The sequence below is a fragment of the Pseudophryne corroboree genome, chromosome 5, assembly GCF_028390025.1.
Source record: "Pseudophryne corroboree isolate aPseCor3 chromosome 5, aPseCor3.hap2, whole genome shotgun sequence".
In the NCBI taxonomy this organism is placed as follows: domain Eukaryota; kingdom Metazoa; phylum Chordata; class Amphibia; order Anura; family Myobatrachidae; genus Pseudophryne; species Pseudophryne corroboree.
In genome coordinates this window covers 692,640,287-692,657,287 of record NC_086448.1, presented here as the reverse complement: position 1 = coordinate 692,657,287, position 17,001 = coordinate 692,640,287, and the positions used below count along the sequence as shown (strand labels likewise).

The window sequence follows — 17,001 nt, the reverse complement described above, 5'->3', positions numbered from 1 at the left end:
GCAAAACTCTGCCCATTGCTCCAAGGAGCCATTATTTATTCAGCAGAGGATCAGCACGCAATAGTTGTCAAGAGAGCGTCAGCTTATTAGGCGAGACCTGCGTGGATGTGGCAGAGGGTCTAAGCTATAAAGTCCAGCATCAAGGCTTCTTTTTGTAATAAATTCCTGTCACAACATCCCGATATGTCATCATAAAGAAGAGGGACATCAACTACCCAGAGGGACGTACATATCACCTACCTTTTATGCTCTGACACTGTAAGCTGTGTATAACTCCATACGACAGCCCAGGCAGGGGGACCTCTGTAAAGCAAGTAAGTTCAACTATTTATGGAGGTAGTGTACATCTCATTTGTAGCATTATTCACAGATGATGGGATTGCTTTATATTTTCTGCATTGTGAGGATAGCATGTGTCTCCTGGTTCCAGGCAGTGCGTTTCAATCACTTACCAGACACTGTTGTCACTCATATTTGATGGGACCAGAGTATCGTGATGTTTGCAATATAATAATTAGAGACTGGCAATGATATTACAGATATGCCCTGATGAGAGTATTTCAGTTTCTAGCACGACAGTATACTGTAGTTACACTGACTCTGCTTTACTATGGTATATGATCATTATAATAATGTATATTACTATTGTACCAGGGATGTGATGTCGGCAACATAAGAAATATTACTATAGCAATGGTGTGATTATCATAGTTCGTGTTGTGATATACTGGGATTACCATTATATTGCTCACCCTGTAAGAGTCATCTTTATATAAGTACTGTAGACAATATTTTAATGACATGGCAGGTGATACAAGAACGATATTGAATCGTGGTATCGTGACAGCTGCTGTAATGTTGCGATATTAGTGATTATTAAATGATCCATACCTGTTACAGCGTCATACTGTTAGCAAGGTAGATACTGTATGAGCAGGTGTAATAATGCAGGGTAAATGATGACAGTATACTAGGTGATCGGATAGGAAAGTGAGCCAGAAGTCAGGTTAGGAGCGCACAGTTCAGCACCTTGGACAGCTCCACAGCCAAAGCTCCAGCCTGGTCCCTGTGTCTCCTTCTGTCCTCCCCCCATTATTCTCTCTCTCTCTCCCTCTGCTTATACAGTAGTACTCTCCCTCCCTCACTGTCCCCTCTTCTTCCCTCCCCAGGTTCTCTTTTGTTACAGATCGCACATTCGGGGTGCCATGAAGTTCCAGCTATTAGTGTGTACGGGGATCGTCCTCGTCGCTCTTGTCCCCTGTCAGGAGTGCAGAGCTTTCAGCAAACCCTCAGCCTCCGTTGCCGGGGCTCCACCGCCTGTCCTGCCCGAGTACCAGCCCTTCGTGCTCCGTATGGGAGAAGAGTACTTCTTACGCCTAGGGAACCTCCACAAATACTCCCCAAGCTCTTTTGGTGCCAGCCGCCTCACCGACGCCCCCTCCAGTAACTTTGTGAGGGCTCTCCAGCAGCAATTGCAGTCTCAGCAGTGGGGCAGCCAGCAGGGGCTCAGAGCTGGGGTCCTGGATGGGGCAGATGCCCCATACGCAGCTGAGGAAGAGCCCACGGAAAGGGGGAAACGTGCAGAGGAGCCTCCGATTTCCCTGGATCTCACTTTTCACCTGCTCCGGGAAGTCTTGGAAATGGCCAGAGCCGAGCAGATAGCCCAGCAAGCCCACAGCAACAGGAAACTGATGGACATCATTGGGAAATAACCCATTATCATCTGCCAGAGTTTCCTGCATCTAGCACAAACTATAAAGTATGATGTGCCATTGTACTGCCCTGATATCATTTGTTTATTTTTCTATAGCTTCAGACATAGAGGAGGTACTCCGTAACCCCAGGGGTGCCTGTGGGGCCGGCAACACAAAGCAATGCTCTGCTGCTGGTCCCCAGGTGAGTGCTGGGGGGTGAAAGCCTATACAGTATGTTTATCAGCATGTACCGGGTGTATTTGCAACAGATGTAATTTGTAACTTATTTTTATTTTAAACCTTTGGGAGGGGTTACTTTTGTAATATATAAATATCCTTGGGGGATACCATCAGTTTGGGATTGGGCTTGGAAGTCTGAACAAACTAGGTACAAATACATTTACTGAACCTTATATGAGTATTCCACTGGGAAGTAAAAAACAAAAATTCAAATAACAAACCGCTGTAATTTATTTTGCATCAAAAGTTTATTGTATACATTTCCATAATAAAAAAACATCTTTTCAGAGCTCGCACAACATTGGTGTGTAAACATAATGTTTAATATCTATATTTTTAATAAAATCTGCAAAGCTACATCTGTCCATTTTAATTGCTTTGGGGAGGTTTTTTCTTCACTTAATTAGACGTAGATGGTCCTACATTTGCGTGCAAAGTGCAGCAATTAGATTTAATTGAACACCTCCTTACATCCATTTGAAGGATTAGGATTAGAGAAATGTAAATTGTATGTCAACTCATAATATACATTAGGGATTGTTTTACGTTTTCCTTCATTGTAGGGGAGTGGCTGTCCCCTCTCTTATGCTGGGTATACTGGTTTCTAACATTGGTGTTCACAGAATAATGTAAAATGCGCTATCATGAAGGAATTAATGTGGTCAGACACACACAGACTCAAGTGATGGACAAGGCGTTTGAACTTCTTTCAAAGTCAACTAGTTCCAAATTATCCAAAATATCGAAATCAGTTCACATGGATTGCAGAGGTGACGTAAACGATGAGAGCATCAAGTCTATTTTATTACATATATTAAACCTCTTAGGCGATATATATATATATATATATATATATATATATTTGCCTAACTTTGTTTTTCAAATACTTTAAAACTATATTTTGATCTGCAGTGAATATTTCTTTATTCCAAACTGTCATGGAACAACTGACAGCCAAGGTATGCTGGAACTTGTAGTCTCACAATGGCTAGAGAGCTACATGTTACTTAAGTGTAAGATACTGTTGTGTTTTACAGACCACTTCAAGTTTAGAATCCAGGCTTCAGTGAAATAACTGACTACAGCTTTTATCTCTTAAAAATCAGCATGTTATTTTGCCAGGCACAATTTCTGCTACAGTAGTTACTGAATTCCTTATAGCACTTGTTACCCCTCATTGTACCCGGCAAGTGGTGCAATAACAGCGGATATACACACTGTACTCAGCTGATATTGAGAGGGGGTCACATAGCAGGGTTCATGGAATTATGCTGGAGCCAGCTGGAAAGTCATATTTGGATCCCAAGATCTGAGTAAATTGCTTCATATGTTACACTTCATGTTGACTATACTCGTTTCATTTCATTGTGGTCATCAAGGTCAGTCGCAGGCACTCCGAAGGCTGATTGTACCACTGTTTCCTGTCAGTATGATGTGTGAGGATAAATACACAATACAAAGACACGAGGAGAAGAATACAAAGGGCTGAATACAGAGGGAGATGCTCCTGGATTTGCACTTTGGATGTATGAGATACGTAATACTGATAGGCAACAGAAGTTTCTCCTAGTGAGGATATCACTGAGGCAGTGAATTGAGCCAAGAGAAGGAGAAGACGTGTTGTGACGCATCTGGGTTGTCGGTCTGATTAGATCCTACAGTCTCCCGTGCGTCTCCCTGAACTGAGAGCTCAGACCCAGTCTGCAAGGAGAGGAGCCTTGTATTAGCTAAATGACATGCACATTCAAAGGGAAACTGTGCAAAAGCATTATATGTATATATACATACATACATACATACATACACACAAAAAATATATATATGTAAATATATGTGTGTGTGTGTGTGTGTGTGTGTGTGTGTGTGTGTGTGTGTGTGTAGAACTGGTATGTGTGTGTGTGTGTGTGTGTGTGTGTATATATCTATATATATATATCTATATATATCTATATATATCTATATATATATATATCCATCTTTCACAACTTGGCAGCGGGAAGAGCTGTTCTGGATATATTGGATATATTTGACTACGTTTGCTGTTTTGACACTTTGGTAACATGATTAAAAAAACTACACCTTGTACAGTGGCATCACTCGGGTCATCCTGGTTTGCAGTTATTCTTCTTTTGGGTACTTACGTACAAACTGAAAATATTTTTTGGTGTAGTCAACAAAACGTACTCAAAGGCAAATACAAATTAAAAGCTAACTCCAGTTTGATGGCTATTTTTCTGTTAGGGATTTCATGAGCACTTTCATCTCTCACATGGTATATTCTGCACAAGTAATTCCTGCAGTATCTTTATTTTTGATGTTTATGCTCTAGAAGCACTAGTCAGTCATGGTATCTGTTCACATGGTCGACCATATTATGGTCGACAGTCATTAGGTCGACCACTATTGGTCGACATTGACATGGTCGACATGGACACATGGTCGACGCATGAAAATGGTCGACACATGAAAGGTCGACACATGAAAAGGTTGACATGAGTTTTTTTAACTTTTTTTTCTTTTGAGGAATTTTCCATACTTTACGATCCACATGGACTACGATTGGAACGGTAAAGTGTGCCGAGCGAAGCGAAGGCACCATGCCCGAAGCATGGCGAGCGAAGCGAGCCATGCGAGGGGACGCGGTGCACTAATTGGGGTTCCCAGTCACTTTACGCAAAGAACAACACCCAAAAAAGTTAAAAAACTCATGTCGACCTTTTCATATGTCAACCTTTCATGTGTCGACCATTTTCATGTGTCGACCATGTGTCCATGTCGACCATGTCAATGTCGACCAATAGTGGTCGACCTAATGACTGTCGACCATAACATGGTCGACCATTCATACCGGAACCGTCAGTCATTATATCAGCTGGGGCTGGTCTTAGGGAGCGTACTGTCAATGCCAGGCCTTATTTGCCTCTTGTAGACTACTTCATTCTAATTCAGTGGCCTCAGCAAGATGATGTGGGAGAAGAGGTCAATGGTAGACAGGGGACTCGTGATGACTGTCCCATTGAATAATACCCCTTTTCCACTTACGAGCACGGGTCGCAGCCGGGAGCCTGACACGGGAGCTGCCCCCTGCTGCGACCCGTGCTCGGCCCCTTTCCCATCAGCAGTCACAACCCGGCATATGCCGGGTTGGTGACGCTTCTAGTGACGCGGCAGGGGCGGCGCAGGGAGATCACATGATCTCCCAGCGCCGCCCTTCCATACAGTGTAAATGGGAGCCGTGTCGCATCGACACGGCTCCCGTTTACACTACAACCCTACCCGGATCAGTCCCGTGTCCTACCCAGGTAAATAGCCGGGTAGGATTCACGGGTCACTTGATCCGGGTTTACCCTTTTCCACTTGCAAAAAACACGGGTAAATGCGCGCCCCCGTGCATTTACCCGTGTTTTTTGAGCTAGTGGAAAAGGGGTATAAGGCAGGAGCGTCAGGTCAGGTAAATGTGGTATACAATAATAGTGTATTTCGACAACACTAAGGCCATATATCTTCTTTCATTAACAAAATGACTTTTTACTGTTTTTAAAACTAGTAAAATCCTGTAAATGGATACATGGCTTTAACCTGTTGATTTCAATTACCCCATACCTACTACTTGTGGCAGGAGTAATGGTGATGCTGTAGGTTTTTTTTACACTTACTACTCTATTTACTAGTGTTCATTCGCCATCACTACAGGTATAATTGATGATTATGTATCATATGTCAAATCTGTGGTGTTTAAAATGCAGGCGGAAATGTAATATTTTTTTGTTTCGCCAGTTGTGTCAATTTTACTGTCTATATTTATAAGGGCAAATCTGCCTGGATCTTGCCTTCAGTAATATTGCATCAAATTAGAAACTTCTTACCTTTTCCCATATTGTAATTTTCTTTATTTCAGAGAAACACACTCTTACAAATATGATAGCACTTATATTAAGTTCTAAAGTTTATTTAACATGCTAACCGTTTAATAGAAAAGTTAGAGATAACCTTTTTGTGGTCAATTCAATTCAATTAGGTGTGAGATGGGGCCTGTGAGATGTTCTCATGGCGAACTCGCACTGCAGATTTCATTTGTAATTCAATTCTAAACTTTCATTGCTTTTTTAGAGTAAAGTTGTGTCTTGTTGTGCTCCTCCACACACACACACACACACACACACACACACACACACACACACACACACACACGGTTTTACCCAGTTGCATGCTTTTCTGCTTTTGCTTGCAAACATGAATTAGGCCTACAATGCAGAACCTCTGGTACATCCTTCCCAATGAATAATAATGCACTTAGATGGGTTTAATATAGCATAATTAGGCCAATAATGACGTCAGTTTTAAGGTGAATTTCTCCAAAGAAGCTCAGTAATGGCTTAAATGAGTGGGAAAGGTTCCTTGAAGTGTATTGATTGGAGGGGTTAGAACTTGCAGATGGGAGATAAAAGTGTTTAGTCCAACATCTTACAAACTTGTATAAGACCACTGGAATATCCCTTTAAACCAGGGATGGCTGCTGTCTGTGTGTGTTCGGGGGGTGGGCGGATCACATGGAGGAGGGTAGTTGCACATATAAACATACATGTAATGTTGTGTGATGCCTTTACCTGGGGATCACCAGCGCTGCTGTGTTTCACTGTTTCACTGAGCTGCCACTGCATGGGACACATCGCACATAACTCAGTTTGCCTATCCTCTATAAGCCTCGCCCAGTCCTGTGAATCAAACCAATGGGAGTCTGGAAACCGGCTTCTAGAGGAAAGAGAAGTTAAGCAGTGATGTGCGGTGAGGTGAGGCAGTGCCTCACTGTCATACTCCTGTATTCTCCAGAGTTTTGACAATAAAAATAATATGAAAAAATAAGATTTTACTTACCGGTAAATCTATTTCACGTAGTCCGTAGTGGATGCTGGACACTCTGTAAGGACCATGGGGAATAGACGGGCTCCGCAGGAGACATGGGCACTTTAAGAAAGAATTTAGATTCTGGTGTGCTCTGGCTCCTCCCTCTATGTCCCTCCTCCAGACCTCAGTTAGAGAAACTGTGCCCGGAAGAGCTGACAGTACAAGGAAAGGATTTTGGAAATCCAGGGCAAGACTCATACCAGCCACACCAATCACACCGTATAACTTGTGATAAACTTACCCAGTCAACAGTATGAACAACAACAGAGCATCAGTTCAACCCTGATGCAACAATAACATAGCCCTTATTGCAGCAATAACTTTATACAAGTATTGCAGAAGAAGTCCGCACTTGGGACGGGCGCCCAGCATCCACTACGGACTACGAGAAATAGATTTACCGGTAAGTAAAATCTTATTTTCTCTAACGTCCTAGTGGATGCTGGGGACTCCGTAAGGACCATGGGGATTATACCAAAGCTCCCAAACGGGCGGGAGAGTGCGGATGACTCTGCAGCACCGAATGAGCAAACACAAGGTCCTCCTCAGCCAGGGTATCAAACTTGTAGAACTTTGCAAAAGTGTTTGAACCTGACCAAGTAGCCGCTCGGCACAGCTGTAATGCCGAGACCCCTCGGGCAGCCGCCCAAGAAGAGCCCACCTTCCTAGTGGAATGGGCCTTAACTGATTTTGGCAGTGGCAATCCAGCCGCAGAATGAGCATGCTGAATCGTGTTACAGATCCAGCGAGCAATAGTTTGCTTCGAAGCAGGAGCACCAAGCTTGTTGGAAGCATACAGGATAAACAAAGATTCTGTTTTCCTGACCCTAGCCGTTCTGGCTACATAAATCTTCAAAGCCCTGACCACATCAAGTAACTCGGAATCCTCCAAGTCAGTAGTAGCCACAGGCACCACAATAGGTTGGTTTATATGAAAGGATGAAACCACTTTTGGCAGAAATTGTGGACGGGTCCGCAATTCTGCTCTATCCGCATGGAAAACCAGATAGGGGCTTTTATGTGACAAAGCCGCTAATTCTGACACACGCCTAGCCGAAGCCAATGCTAGTAGCATGACCACCTTCCACGTGAGATATTTCAATTCCACCGTTTTGAGTGGTTCAAACCAGTGGGATTTCAGGAAACTCAACACCACGTTAAGATCCCAAGGTGCCACCGGGGGCACAAAAGGGGGCTGAATACGCAGCACTCCCTTCACAAACGTCTAAACTTCAGGTAGAGAAGCCAGCTCTTTTTGAAAGAAAATGGATAGGGCCGAAATCTGGACCTTAATGGAACCCAATTTTAGGCCCAAAGTCACTCCTGACTGTAGGAAGTGAAGGAAACGGCCCAGCTGGAATTCCTCCGTAGGGGCATTCCTGGCCTCACACCAAGCAACATATTTTCACCATATACGGTGATAATGTTGAGCTGTTACATCCTTCCTAGCCTTTATCAGCGTAGGAATGACCTCATCTGGAATGCCTTTTTCCGCTAGGATCCGGCGTTCAACCGCCATGCCGTCAAACGCAGCCGCGGTAAGTCTTGGAACAGACAGGTCCCTTGTTGCAACAAGTCCTGTCTTAGAGGAAGAGGCCACGGGTCCTCTGTGAGCATTTCTTGCAGATCTGGATACCAAGTCCTTCTTGGCCAATCCGGAACAATGAGTATTGTTCTCACTCCTCTTTTTCTTATGATTCTCAACACCTTGGGTATGAGAGGAAGAGGAGGAAATACATAGACCGATTGGAACACCCACGGTGTCACCAGGGCGTCTACAGCTATCGCCTGAGGGTCTCTTGACCTGGCGCAATACCTCTGTAGTTTCTTGTTGAGGCGGGATGCCATCATGTCCACCTGTGGCAGTTCCCACCGACTTGCAACCTGTGTGAAGACTTCTTGATGAAGTCCTCACTCCCCCGGGTGGAGGTCGTGCCTGCTGAGGAAGTCTGCTTCCCAGTTGTCTACCCCGGGATGAACACTGCTGACAGCGAGCTTACCTGATTCTCCACCCAGCGAAGAATTCTGGTGGCTTCCGCCATCGCCATCCTGCTCCTTGTGCCGCCTTGTCGGTTTACATGAGCCACAGCGGTGATGTTGTCTGACTGAATTAGAACTGGTTGACTGCGAAGCAGGGTCTCTGCTTGACTTAGGGCGTTGTAAATGGCCCTTAGTTCCAGGATGTTGATGTGAAGGCAAGTCTCCTGACTTGACCACAGACCTTGGAAATTTCTTCCCTGTGTGACTGCTCCCCACCCTTGGAGGCTTGCATCCGTGGTCACCAGGACCCAGTCCTAAATGCCGAATCTGCGGCCCTCAAGAAGGTGAGCACTCTGCAGCCACCACAGGCGAGACACCCTGGCCCTGGGGGATAGGGTGATTAACCGATGCATCTGAAGATGTGATCCGGACCATTTGTCCAGTAAGTCCCATTGAAAGGTCCTCACATGGAACCTGCCGAAGGGAATGGCCTCGTATGATGCCACCATCTTTCCCAGGACTCGAGTGCAGTGATGCACTGACACCTGTTTTGGTTTTAATAGGTCCCTGACCAGTGTCATGAGTTCCTGAACCTTCTCTATCGGGAGATAAACCCTTTTCTGGCCTGTGTCCAGAATCATGCCCAGGAAAGGCAGACGAGTCGTAGGAACCAACTGCGACTTTGGAATATTCAGAATCCAGCCGTGTTGCCATAACACTTCCAGAGAACGTGCTACGCTGATCAGCAACTGCTCTCTTGACCTCGCTTTTATGAGGAGATCGTCCAAGTATGGGATAATTGTGACCCCTTGCTTCCGCAGGAGTACCATCATTTCCGCCATTACCTTGGTAAATATTCTCGGAGCCGTGGAGAGACCAAACGGCAACGTCTGAAATTGGTAATGACAATCCTGTACCACAAATCTGAGGTACGCCTGATGAGGTGGATAAATGGGGACATGAAGGTATGCATCCTTTATGTCCAGAGACACCATAAAATCCCCCTCTTCCAGGCTTGCAATGACCGCTCTCAGCGATTCCATCTTGAACCGGAACCTTTTTAGGTACATGTTCCGGGATTTTAAATTCTATATGGGTCTGACCGAACCGTCCGGTTTCGGTACCACAAACATGGTCCAATAATAACCCTTTCCTTGTTGAAGGAGGGGAACCTTGACCACCACCTGTTGAAGATACAATTTGTGAATTGCAGTTAACACTATTTCCCTCTCTAAGGGGGAAGCTTGCAGCGCCGACTTGAGGTATCGGTGAGGGGGCATCTCTTCGAATTCCAGCTTGTATCCCTGAGACACAATATCTATTGCCCAGGGATCCAACTGTGAGTGAACCCACTTGTGGCTGAAATTTCGGAGATGCGCCCCCACCGGGTCTAGCTCCGCCTGTGGAGCCCCAGCGTCATGCGGTGTATTTAGTGGAAGCCGGGGAGGACTTCTGTTCCTGGGAACTAGCTGTGTTGTGCAGCTTCTTTCCTCTGCCCCTGCCACTGGCAAGAAAGGACGCACCTCGGACTTTCTTGTTTTTCTGTGATCGAAAAGGACTGCATTTGGTAATATGGTGCTTTCTTAGGTTGTGAGGAAACATATGGCAAAAAATTTGACTTCCCAGCCGTAGCTGTGGAGACCAGGTCCGAGAGACCCTCCCCAAACAATTCCTCACCCTTGTAAGGTAAAACCTCCATGTGCCTTTTTGAGTCGGCATCACCTGTCCATTGCAGAGTCCACAGGACCCTTCTGGCAGAAATCGACATAGCATTTATTCTAGAACCTAGTAGGCTAATGTCTCTCTGAGCATCTCTCATATAAAGGACAGCGTCTTTAATATGCCCCAGGGTCATTAATATAGTATCCTTGTCTAAGGTATCAAGTTCCTCAGATAAGGTATCCGTCCATGCTGCTACAGCACTACACACCCAAGCCGACGCGATTGCCAGCCTCAGTAAGGTACCTGAATGTGTATAAATGGACTTCAGGGTAACTTCCCGTTTGCGATCCGCAGCATCTTTGAGGGTAGCCGTATCCTGTGACGGCAGGGCTACCTTCTTGGATAAGCGTGTCAAAGCTTTGTCCACCCTAGGGGAGGATTCCCAGCGTACCCTGTCCGTTGGCGGGAAAGGATACGCCATAAGAATCTTTTTGGAAATCTGCATTTTTTTATCTGGAGATTCCCAAGCCTTTTCACATAACTCATTGAGCTCGTGTGAGGGGGGAAAAGTTACCTGCGGCTTCTTTTCCCCATACATATGAACCCTCCTGTCAGGGACTGGGGTTTCCTCTGTGATGTGCAACACATCCTTAATAGCTATAATCATATAACGGATGGATTTAGCCAATTTTGGCTGTAACTTTGCATCATCGTAATCGACACTGGAGTCAGAATCCATGTCGGTATCCGTGTCAATAATTTGGGATAGTGGGCGCTTCTGAGACCCTGTCGGCCTCTGCGACATAGGATCAGGCATGGGTTGGGACCATGACTGTCCTGAGGTTTCAGCTTTGTCTAACCTTTTATGCAAGGAATTAACATTATCATTTAAAACCTTCCACATATCCATCCAATCAGGTGTCGGTGTCGTCGGCAGAGACACCACATTCATTTGCTCCCGCTCTGCTTCCACATAGCCTTCCTCATCAGACATGTCGACACAAGCGTACCGACACACCACACACACAGGGAATGCCCTTTTTGAAGACAGTTCCCCCACAAGGCCCTTTGGTGAGACAGAGAGAGAGTATGCCAGCACACACCCCAGCGCTATATAACCCAGGAATAACACAGTAACTTAATGTTAACCCAGTAGCTGCTGTATATTGTGGGGTCTTTTGCACCTAATTATGTGCCCCCCCTCTCCTTTTACCCTTTTCTACCGTGATCTGCAGGGGAGAGCCTGGGGAGCTTCTTCTCAGCGGAGCTGTGGAGAAAAAATGGCGCTGGTGAGTGCTGAGGGAGAAGCCCCGCCCCCTCGATGGCGGGCTTCTGTTCCGCTAAAATACATATCTTTTTGGCGGGGGCTCATACATATATACAGTGCCCAACTGTATATGTGAGTACTTTTGCCAACAGAGGTCCATAATATACTGCCCAGGGCGCCCTCCACCTGCGCCCTGCACCTTGCACCCTTACAGTGACCGGAGTATGTGAGGTGTGTTTGGAGCAATGGCGCACAGCTGCAGTGCTGTGCGTTACCTCATGTGAAGAACGGAGTCTTCTGCCGCCGATTTCGAAGTCTTCTTGCTTCTCATACTCACCCGGCTTCTGTCTTCCGGCTCTGCGAGGAGGACGGCGGCGCGGCTCTGGGATCGGACGACGAGGGTGAGATCCTGTGTACGATCCCTCTGGAGCTAATGGTGTCCAGTAGCCTAAGAAGCAGGACCTAGCTTCAGAGAGTAGGGCTGCTTCTCTCCCCTCTGTCCCACGATGCAGGGAGTCTGTTGCCAGCAGAGCTCCCTGAAAATAAAAAACTTAACAAAATTCTTTCTCACAGCAAGCTCAGGAGAGCTCACTGAACAGCACCCAGCTCGTCCAGGCACAGATTCAAACAGAGGTCTGGAGGAGGGACATAGAGGGAGAAGCCAGTGCACACCAGAATCTAAATTCTTTCTTAAAGTGCCCATATCTCCTGCGGAGCCCGTCTATTCCCCATGGTCCTTACGGAGTCCCCAGCATCCACTAGGACGTTAGAGAAATACAACAAAGATATTATAAATATCTTCTTTGTATTATTCTAATAATTTTGAAAGTCAAAACGCTGGAGTATACTTGTCGATGACAGGTGAGGCAGTACCTCACCTGCCTAACTTGTCTGCACATCTCTGTTCAAAACTCACCAAATTTCAAGCAGTATACTGCTGCACCTTTGCATAATGCCCACATGAACCCTCAGGTTCATACATGTGAGCGTAAATCTGTCTCTGATACTAGCCGGTGCCTCCCCAGACATTTACCTCACCGCACATCACTGAAGCTGAGTGCTGTGTACAGTGCAACACCGGCTCAGTGAAACACAGCGGCTGCTGATCCCTGGGTAAGGCAGCCAGCACATATATTACATACAACATGACATGTATGTTTATTAATGCTAACTGCCCCCCCCTACCCCCACCCCACGGGCAGCAACTGAGACTGTATTAAATACATTTTTTATACCCCCAAAATGATGGAAATACTTTAATTTGATGAAAAACACTTGCCATAATTTTTCCACAATAAATAACAAGTGTAAAATCAGCCATTTGACACCTTTTAAAAACCACCAGTTCTTTCCTTATGGCTACTAACAGCCTTCTATCATACTTGCCTACCTGACCCTCTCCATGAGGGAGAAAATGCTCTGTTCCTGGACTTTCCTGGTAATGTATGATTGCCATCACCTGTGGTGAGCTAGTTAATTGATAAGAAAGGTGTTTCACCACAGGTGATGGCAATCATACATTACCAGGAAAGTCCAGGAACAGAGCGTTTTTATCCCTCATGGAGAGGGTCAGGTAGGCAAGTATGCTTCTATACGACCCTGCTATCCCAGTTGCCACTTTTTTAGGCGTCCACAATGGTTTCCTTACTTTTTCATGCACATTTCACAGCTCATCACGAATTGGCATTTCTAATTGAATAGCTTATCATGAATTGGCATTTCTAATTGAATAGCTCATCATGAATTGGCATTTCTAATTGAATCTCCCACTCCTCAGATGCATGCATTCACACAATGTAATCAAGTTCCATCAAGCAAACTCGCTTTAGCAAGCTCGCTTCTAATTAATTTGACCCCATTGTGTTGTTTTATGAATCAGAAGAAGCACTCCATTATTCTGCAAATTCTCATACAATGAGCTGTTTAACAACAGCTGTTGTTAGTTTCCCTTTTAACTTGAAATAGTATCCATGTGTTATTATCCAACCTAAACTATATATTTACTTGTTATCTTTTCTCATTGCTAATAATAATTGCAGGAAATAAACAGTTGAAAGCATAATAGCACATGTACAAACAAGAGTGGAAATAAATGTAATAGATTCATTCAAGTCATGTTTTGTATGCTTTTTGCTTTTGTCAATTGGGAGTAATCATTTTTACATATAAATCCCCACTGTCCATTTGTGTTTCATTTGCTGTGAAATAGGGACAGATGAAGTGACACCATAATGTGTAAATAATCTGTTAGTAATCACTTTGTAGGGAGCTTGTTAATAGAAGCACCCTTGATTATGGGAATTCTGAAAGAACAAAAAGAAGTAGATTATTTGCCACTGGAGAGGTTGTACAGAAGATAATTATAGGAGCAGAAGTTCTGAAAATGCTCAGTTTACTTCTATACATACTTGCCTACCTGACCCTCTCCATGAGGGAGAAAATGCTCTGTTCCTGGACTTTCCTGGTAATGTATGATTGCCATCACCTGTGGTGAAACGCCTTTCTTATCAATGAACTAGCTCGCCACAGGTGATGGCAATCATACATTACCAGGAAAGTCCAGGAACAGAGCATTTTCTCCCTCATGGAGAGGGTCAGGTAGGCAAGTATGCTTCTATATGAATCTATAATCTCATGTAATGTGTTTCTGCATGTATTCCAAAGAAGTGATAAAAATAGAACTTTTTCCAGAATAACCATTCTGCAACAATTCACATTTTGTTAAAAAACTTAAACTATACATAATAGAACAATTATAATACAAACAATGCAATGCTAAACTCTTTGCTGTTATATGGCCTTTCAAAATAAAGGTGCATTTTAGAAGGCTACTTTATACCTCTTTGCACACAAATTTCCGCATACATGAGCAATAAAACGCCACCAATCCTTATCTATAATCTGATTGGGTGCCAGATGTTTGACATACATGGTGGTAGAACTGATGTTCCATCTGGATGGAAAGTTCAGTTCAGCCCTCTCTGATTTCATGGGAGGCTCAGTTCATCCCTCTCTGATTTGTCCATCTTTAGCTTGTCATTTACAATTTGACAGATTTTATCCTGTATCATACCTCCCACCATGACCCTCTCCAGGAGGGACAGAATGCTCTGCTCCTTGACTTCTCTCTTAATTTATGATTGCCATCACCTGTGCTGAAACACCTTTCTTATCCATTCACCTGTTCAAAACAGGTGCTGGCAATCATACATTAAGAGAAAAGTCCAGAAGCAGAGCATTCTGTCCCTCCTGGAGAGGGTCATGTTGGGAGGTATGCTGTATTTTGAACAAGTTACAAATCTGTTCAGGATCGGCAGAAGTTGTGTATACAGCCAATCGACCAACAGCTACCGAATAACAGCTGCTCTTGTGAATTAATTTGTGAATTGGTTCTCATTCTCCAAAACCTTAGTAAATAACGCCAGCTGGCAAATCAGGCCAGTCACAGTGCATGGGATGTAAAGAAACCAATCAGTAAGCAGCAATACATGTCACATGTCTATCTTTCTAAAAGACACTTCTGCCCCTTTTCCACTAGTGATGCGGGTCGAATCCGGGAGCCTGACACTGGTGCTACTCGGCTGCGACCCGCATCAGAGCCCCCTTTCCGACTGCACTCACCAACCCGGCATATTGCCGGGTTGGTGACGCTCCTGGTGACGCGGCAGGGGTGGCGCTGGGAGATCACATGATCTCCCAGCGCCGCCCTTCCATACATTGTGAACGGGAGCCGTGTCGCATCGACGCGGCTTCCGTTTACATTGCATTACCCCCCTCTCCCCCGTGCATTTACCTGTGTTTTTTGAGCTAGTGGAAAAGGGGTATTACAGTCCCTCTGACACTCATTCTTCCTGCATTTTTGTAACAGAGGAATGGATGCACTCTGTGACCAGGGCCAAGGCTATTTAATACTTCTGGGCATCTGGTATATAGCTTTTCGACTAAATACATTATTATTGCCTGATTTTCCTTTTTTTTTTTTTTTTAGAAAAACAAAACCTTCTGTCACAATTTAATATCATTCAATAGATTTTTTTTCTCCATTGTAGAAGAAGTTGTCCTTATTTTCAGCGTATCATCTATTTTTCTATTCAGTACATTCGGGGGAGATTTATCAAAGCTTGGAGAGAGATATAGTAGAGAGAGATAACGTACAATCAAATCAGCTGCTAACTCCTTTGTTACAGGCTGTGCTTGAAAAATGACAGGAGTTGATTGGTTGGTACTTTATCTCTCTCCACTTTATTTCTCTCCAAGCATTGATAAATCTCAGTCATGATTCAAAACTCAGTTTGTTTCTTTAATTATCAGCAACACCATTAGCTGATGAGATCTTAAAAGTTACAACACACTGAAAGAGAAAGGAGTATTTCCAAAGGTATACAAATATCCAGAACATACCCTTTATTACCAACTGGTGTATGCAAAACACAATTAATGCCTTTACATGTCATTAGTGCTATTAGCTATATAGGTGTACTAATACCTAGGCAATACATTGTGAACTCAGATGGTACAAACATTGACTGACACAAAACTCAATTTTTATTTTTCTCTTGTACTTGGTGCAATTAACTATACAAGTGTATACCACTATTGGTCGACATTGACATGGACATATGGTCGATACATGAAAATGATCGACACAGGACAGGTTGGCACATGAAAAGGGTCGACATGGCTTTTTAAAAAAAGAATTAGTTTTTTTTACTTTTTCATACTTTACCATCCACGCGGACTACGATTGGGAACGGTGACCTGTGCCGAGTGCAGCGGTAGTGGAGCAAGGGGACGCTAATTGGGGTTCCTGGTCATGTTACGGAAAAAATGACAGCAAAAACAGTTAAAAAATCCATGTCGACCTTTTCATGTGTCGACCTATCCCTATTCATGTGTCGACTAAGTCCATGTTGACCATGTCTATGTTGACCAATAGTGGTCGACCTAATGAATGTCGACCTTAACATGGTCCACCATTCATACCAGAACCTGTACAAATACATGCATTGCACAGTAGGCTGAACTGTGATATCACTGAGCAGTGGTTGGGGGCATGTAGACAGTGCAGAAGCCCCTGATCCCACAGAGCTGGCTTGTAGATAGTGTTGTCCCTATTTGCCTCTGGTTGGGCCTGATAAATTCAACAAAGGCAACCCTTGTTTCTGCTAGGGGCTCCCATGCTGTCAGTCACACAGAAGGGTAGCAGTCCCGCTGCAGGCTGAAACTTTTGTGGATGCATTGATCCCTTGCCAA

The 17,001-nt window shown here is 44.5% G+C and overlaps 2 protein-coding genes across 5 annotated transcripts in view; one reads left to right on the top strand and one right to left on the bottom strand.

Annotated features, from left to right (window-relative positions):
* Positions 1-2,233, top strand: part of CRH (corticotropin releasing hormone) — a 104,139-nt gene extending 101,906 nt beyond the window's left edge. The window contains exon 2 of the mRNA XM_063923829.1: positions 1,170-2,233. Coding sequence (XP_063779899.1) covers positions 1,170-1,712 — 543 coding nt within the window. The 3' untranslated portion in view covers positions 1,713-2,233. The remainder of the gene's footprint in view (positions 1-1,169) is intronic.
* The window catches only part of TRIM55 (tripartite motif containing 55), a 313,681-nt gene continuing 298,843 nt past the window's right edge, over positions 2,164-17,001 (bottom strand). For 2 of the 4 annotated variants that reach the window (XM_063923824.1, XM_063923827.1), the window contains one exon: positions 2,164-3,635. In XM_063923824.1, the coding sequence (XP_063779894.1) occupies positions 3,513-3,635 (123 nt within the window). In that variant the 3' untranslated portion in view covers positions 2,164-3,512. Of the gene's footprint in view, positions 3,636-6,594; positions 6,687-17,001 lie in introns of those variants that run through there. The other 2 variants (XM_063923825.1, XM_063923826.1) reach the window with 2 other exon arrangements.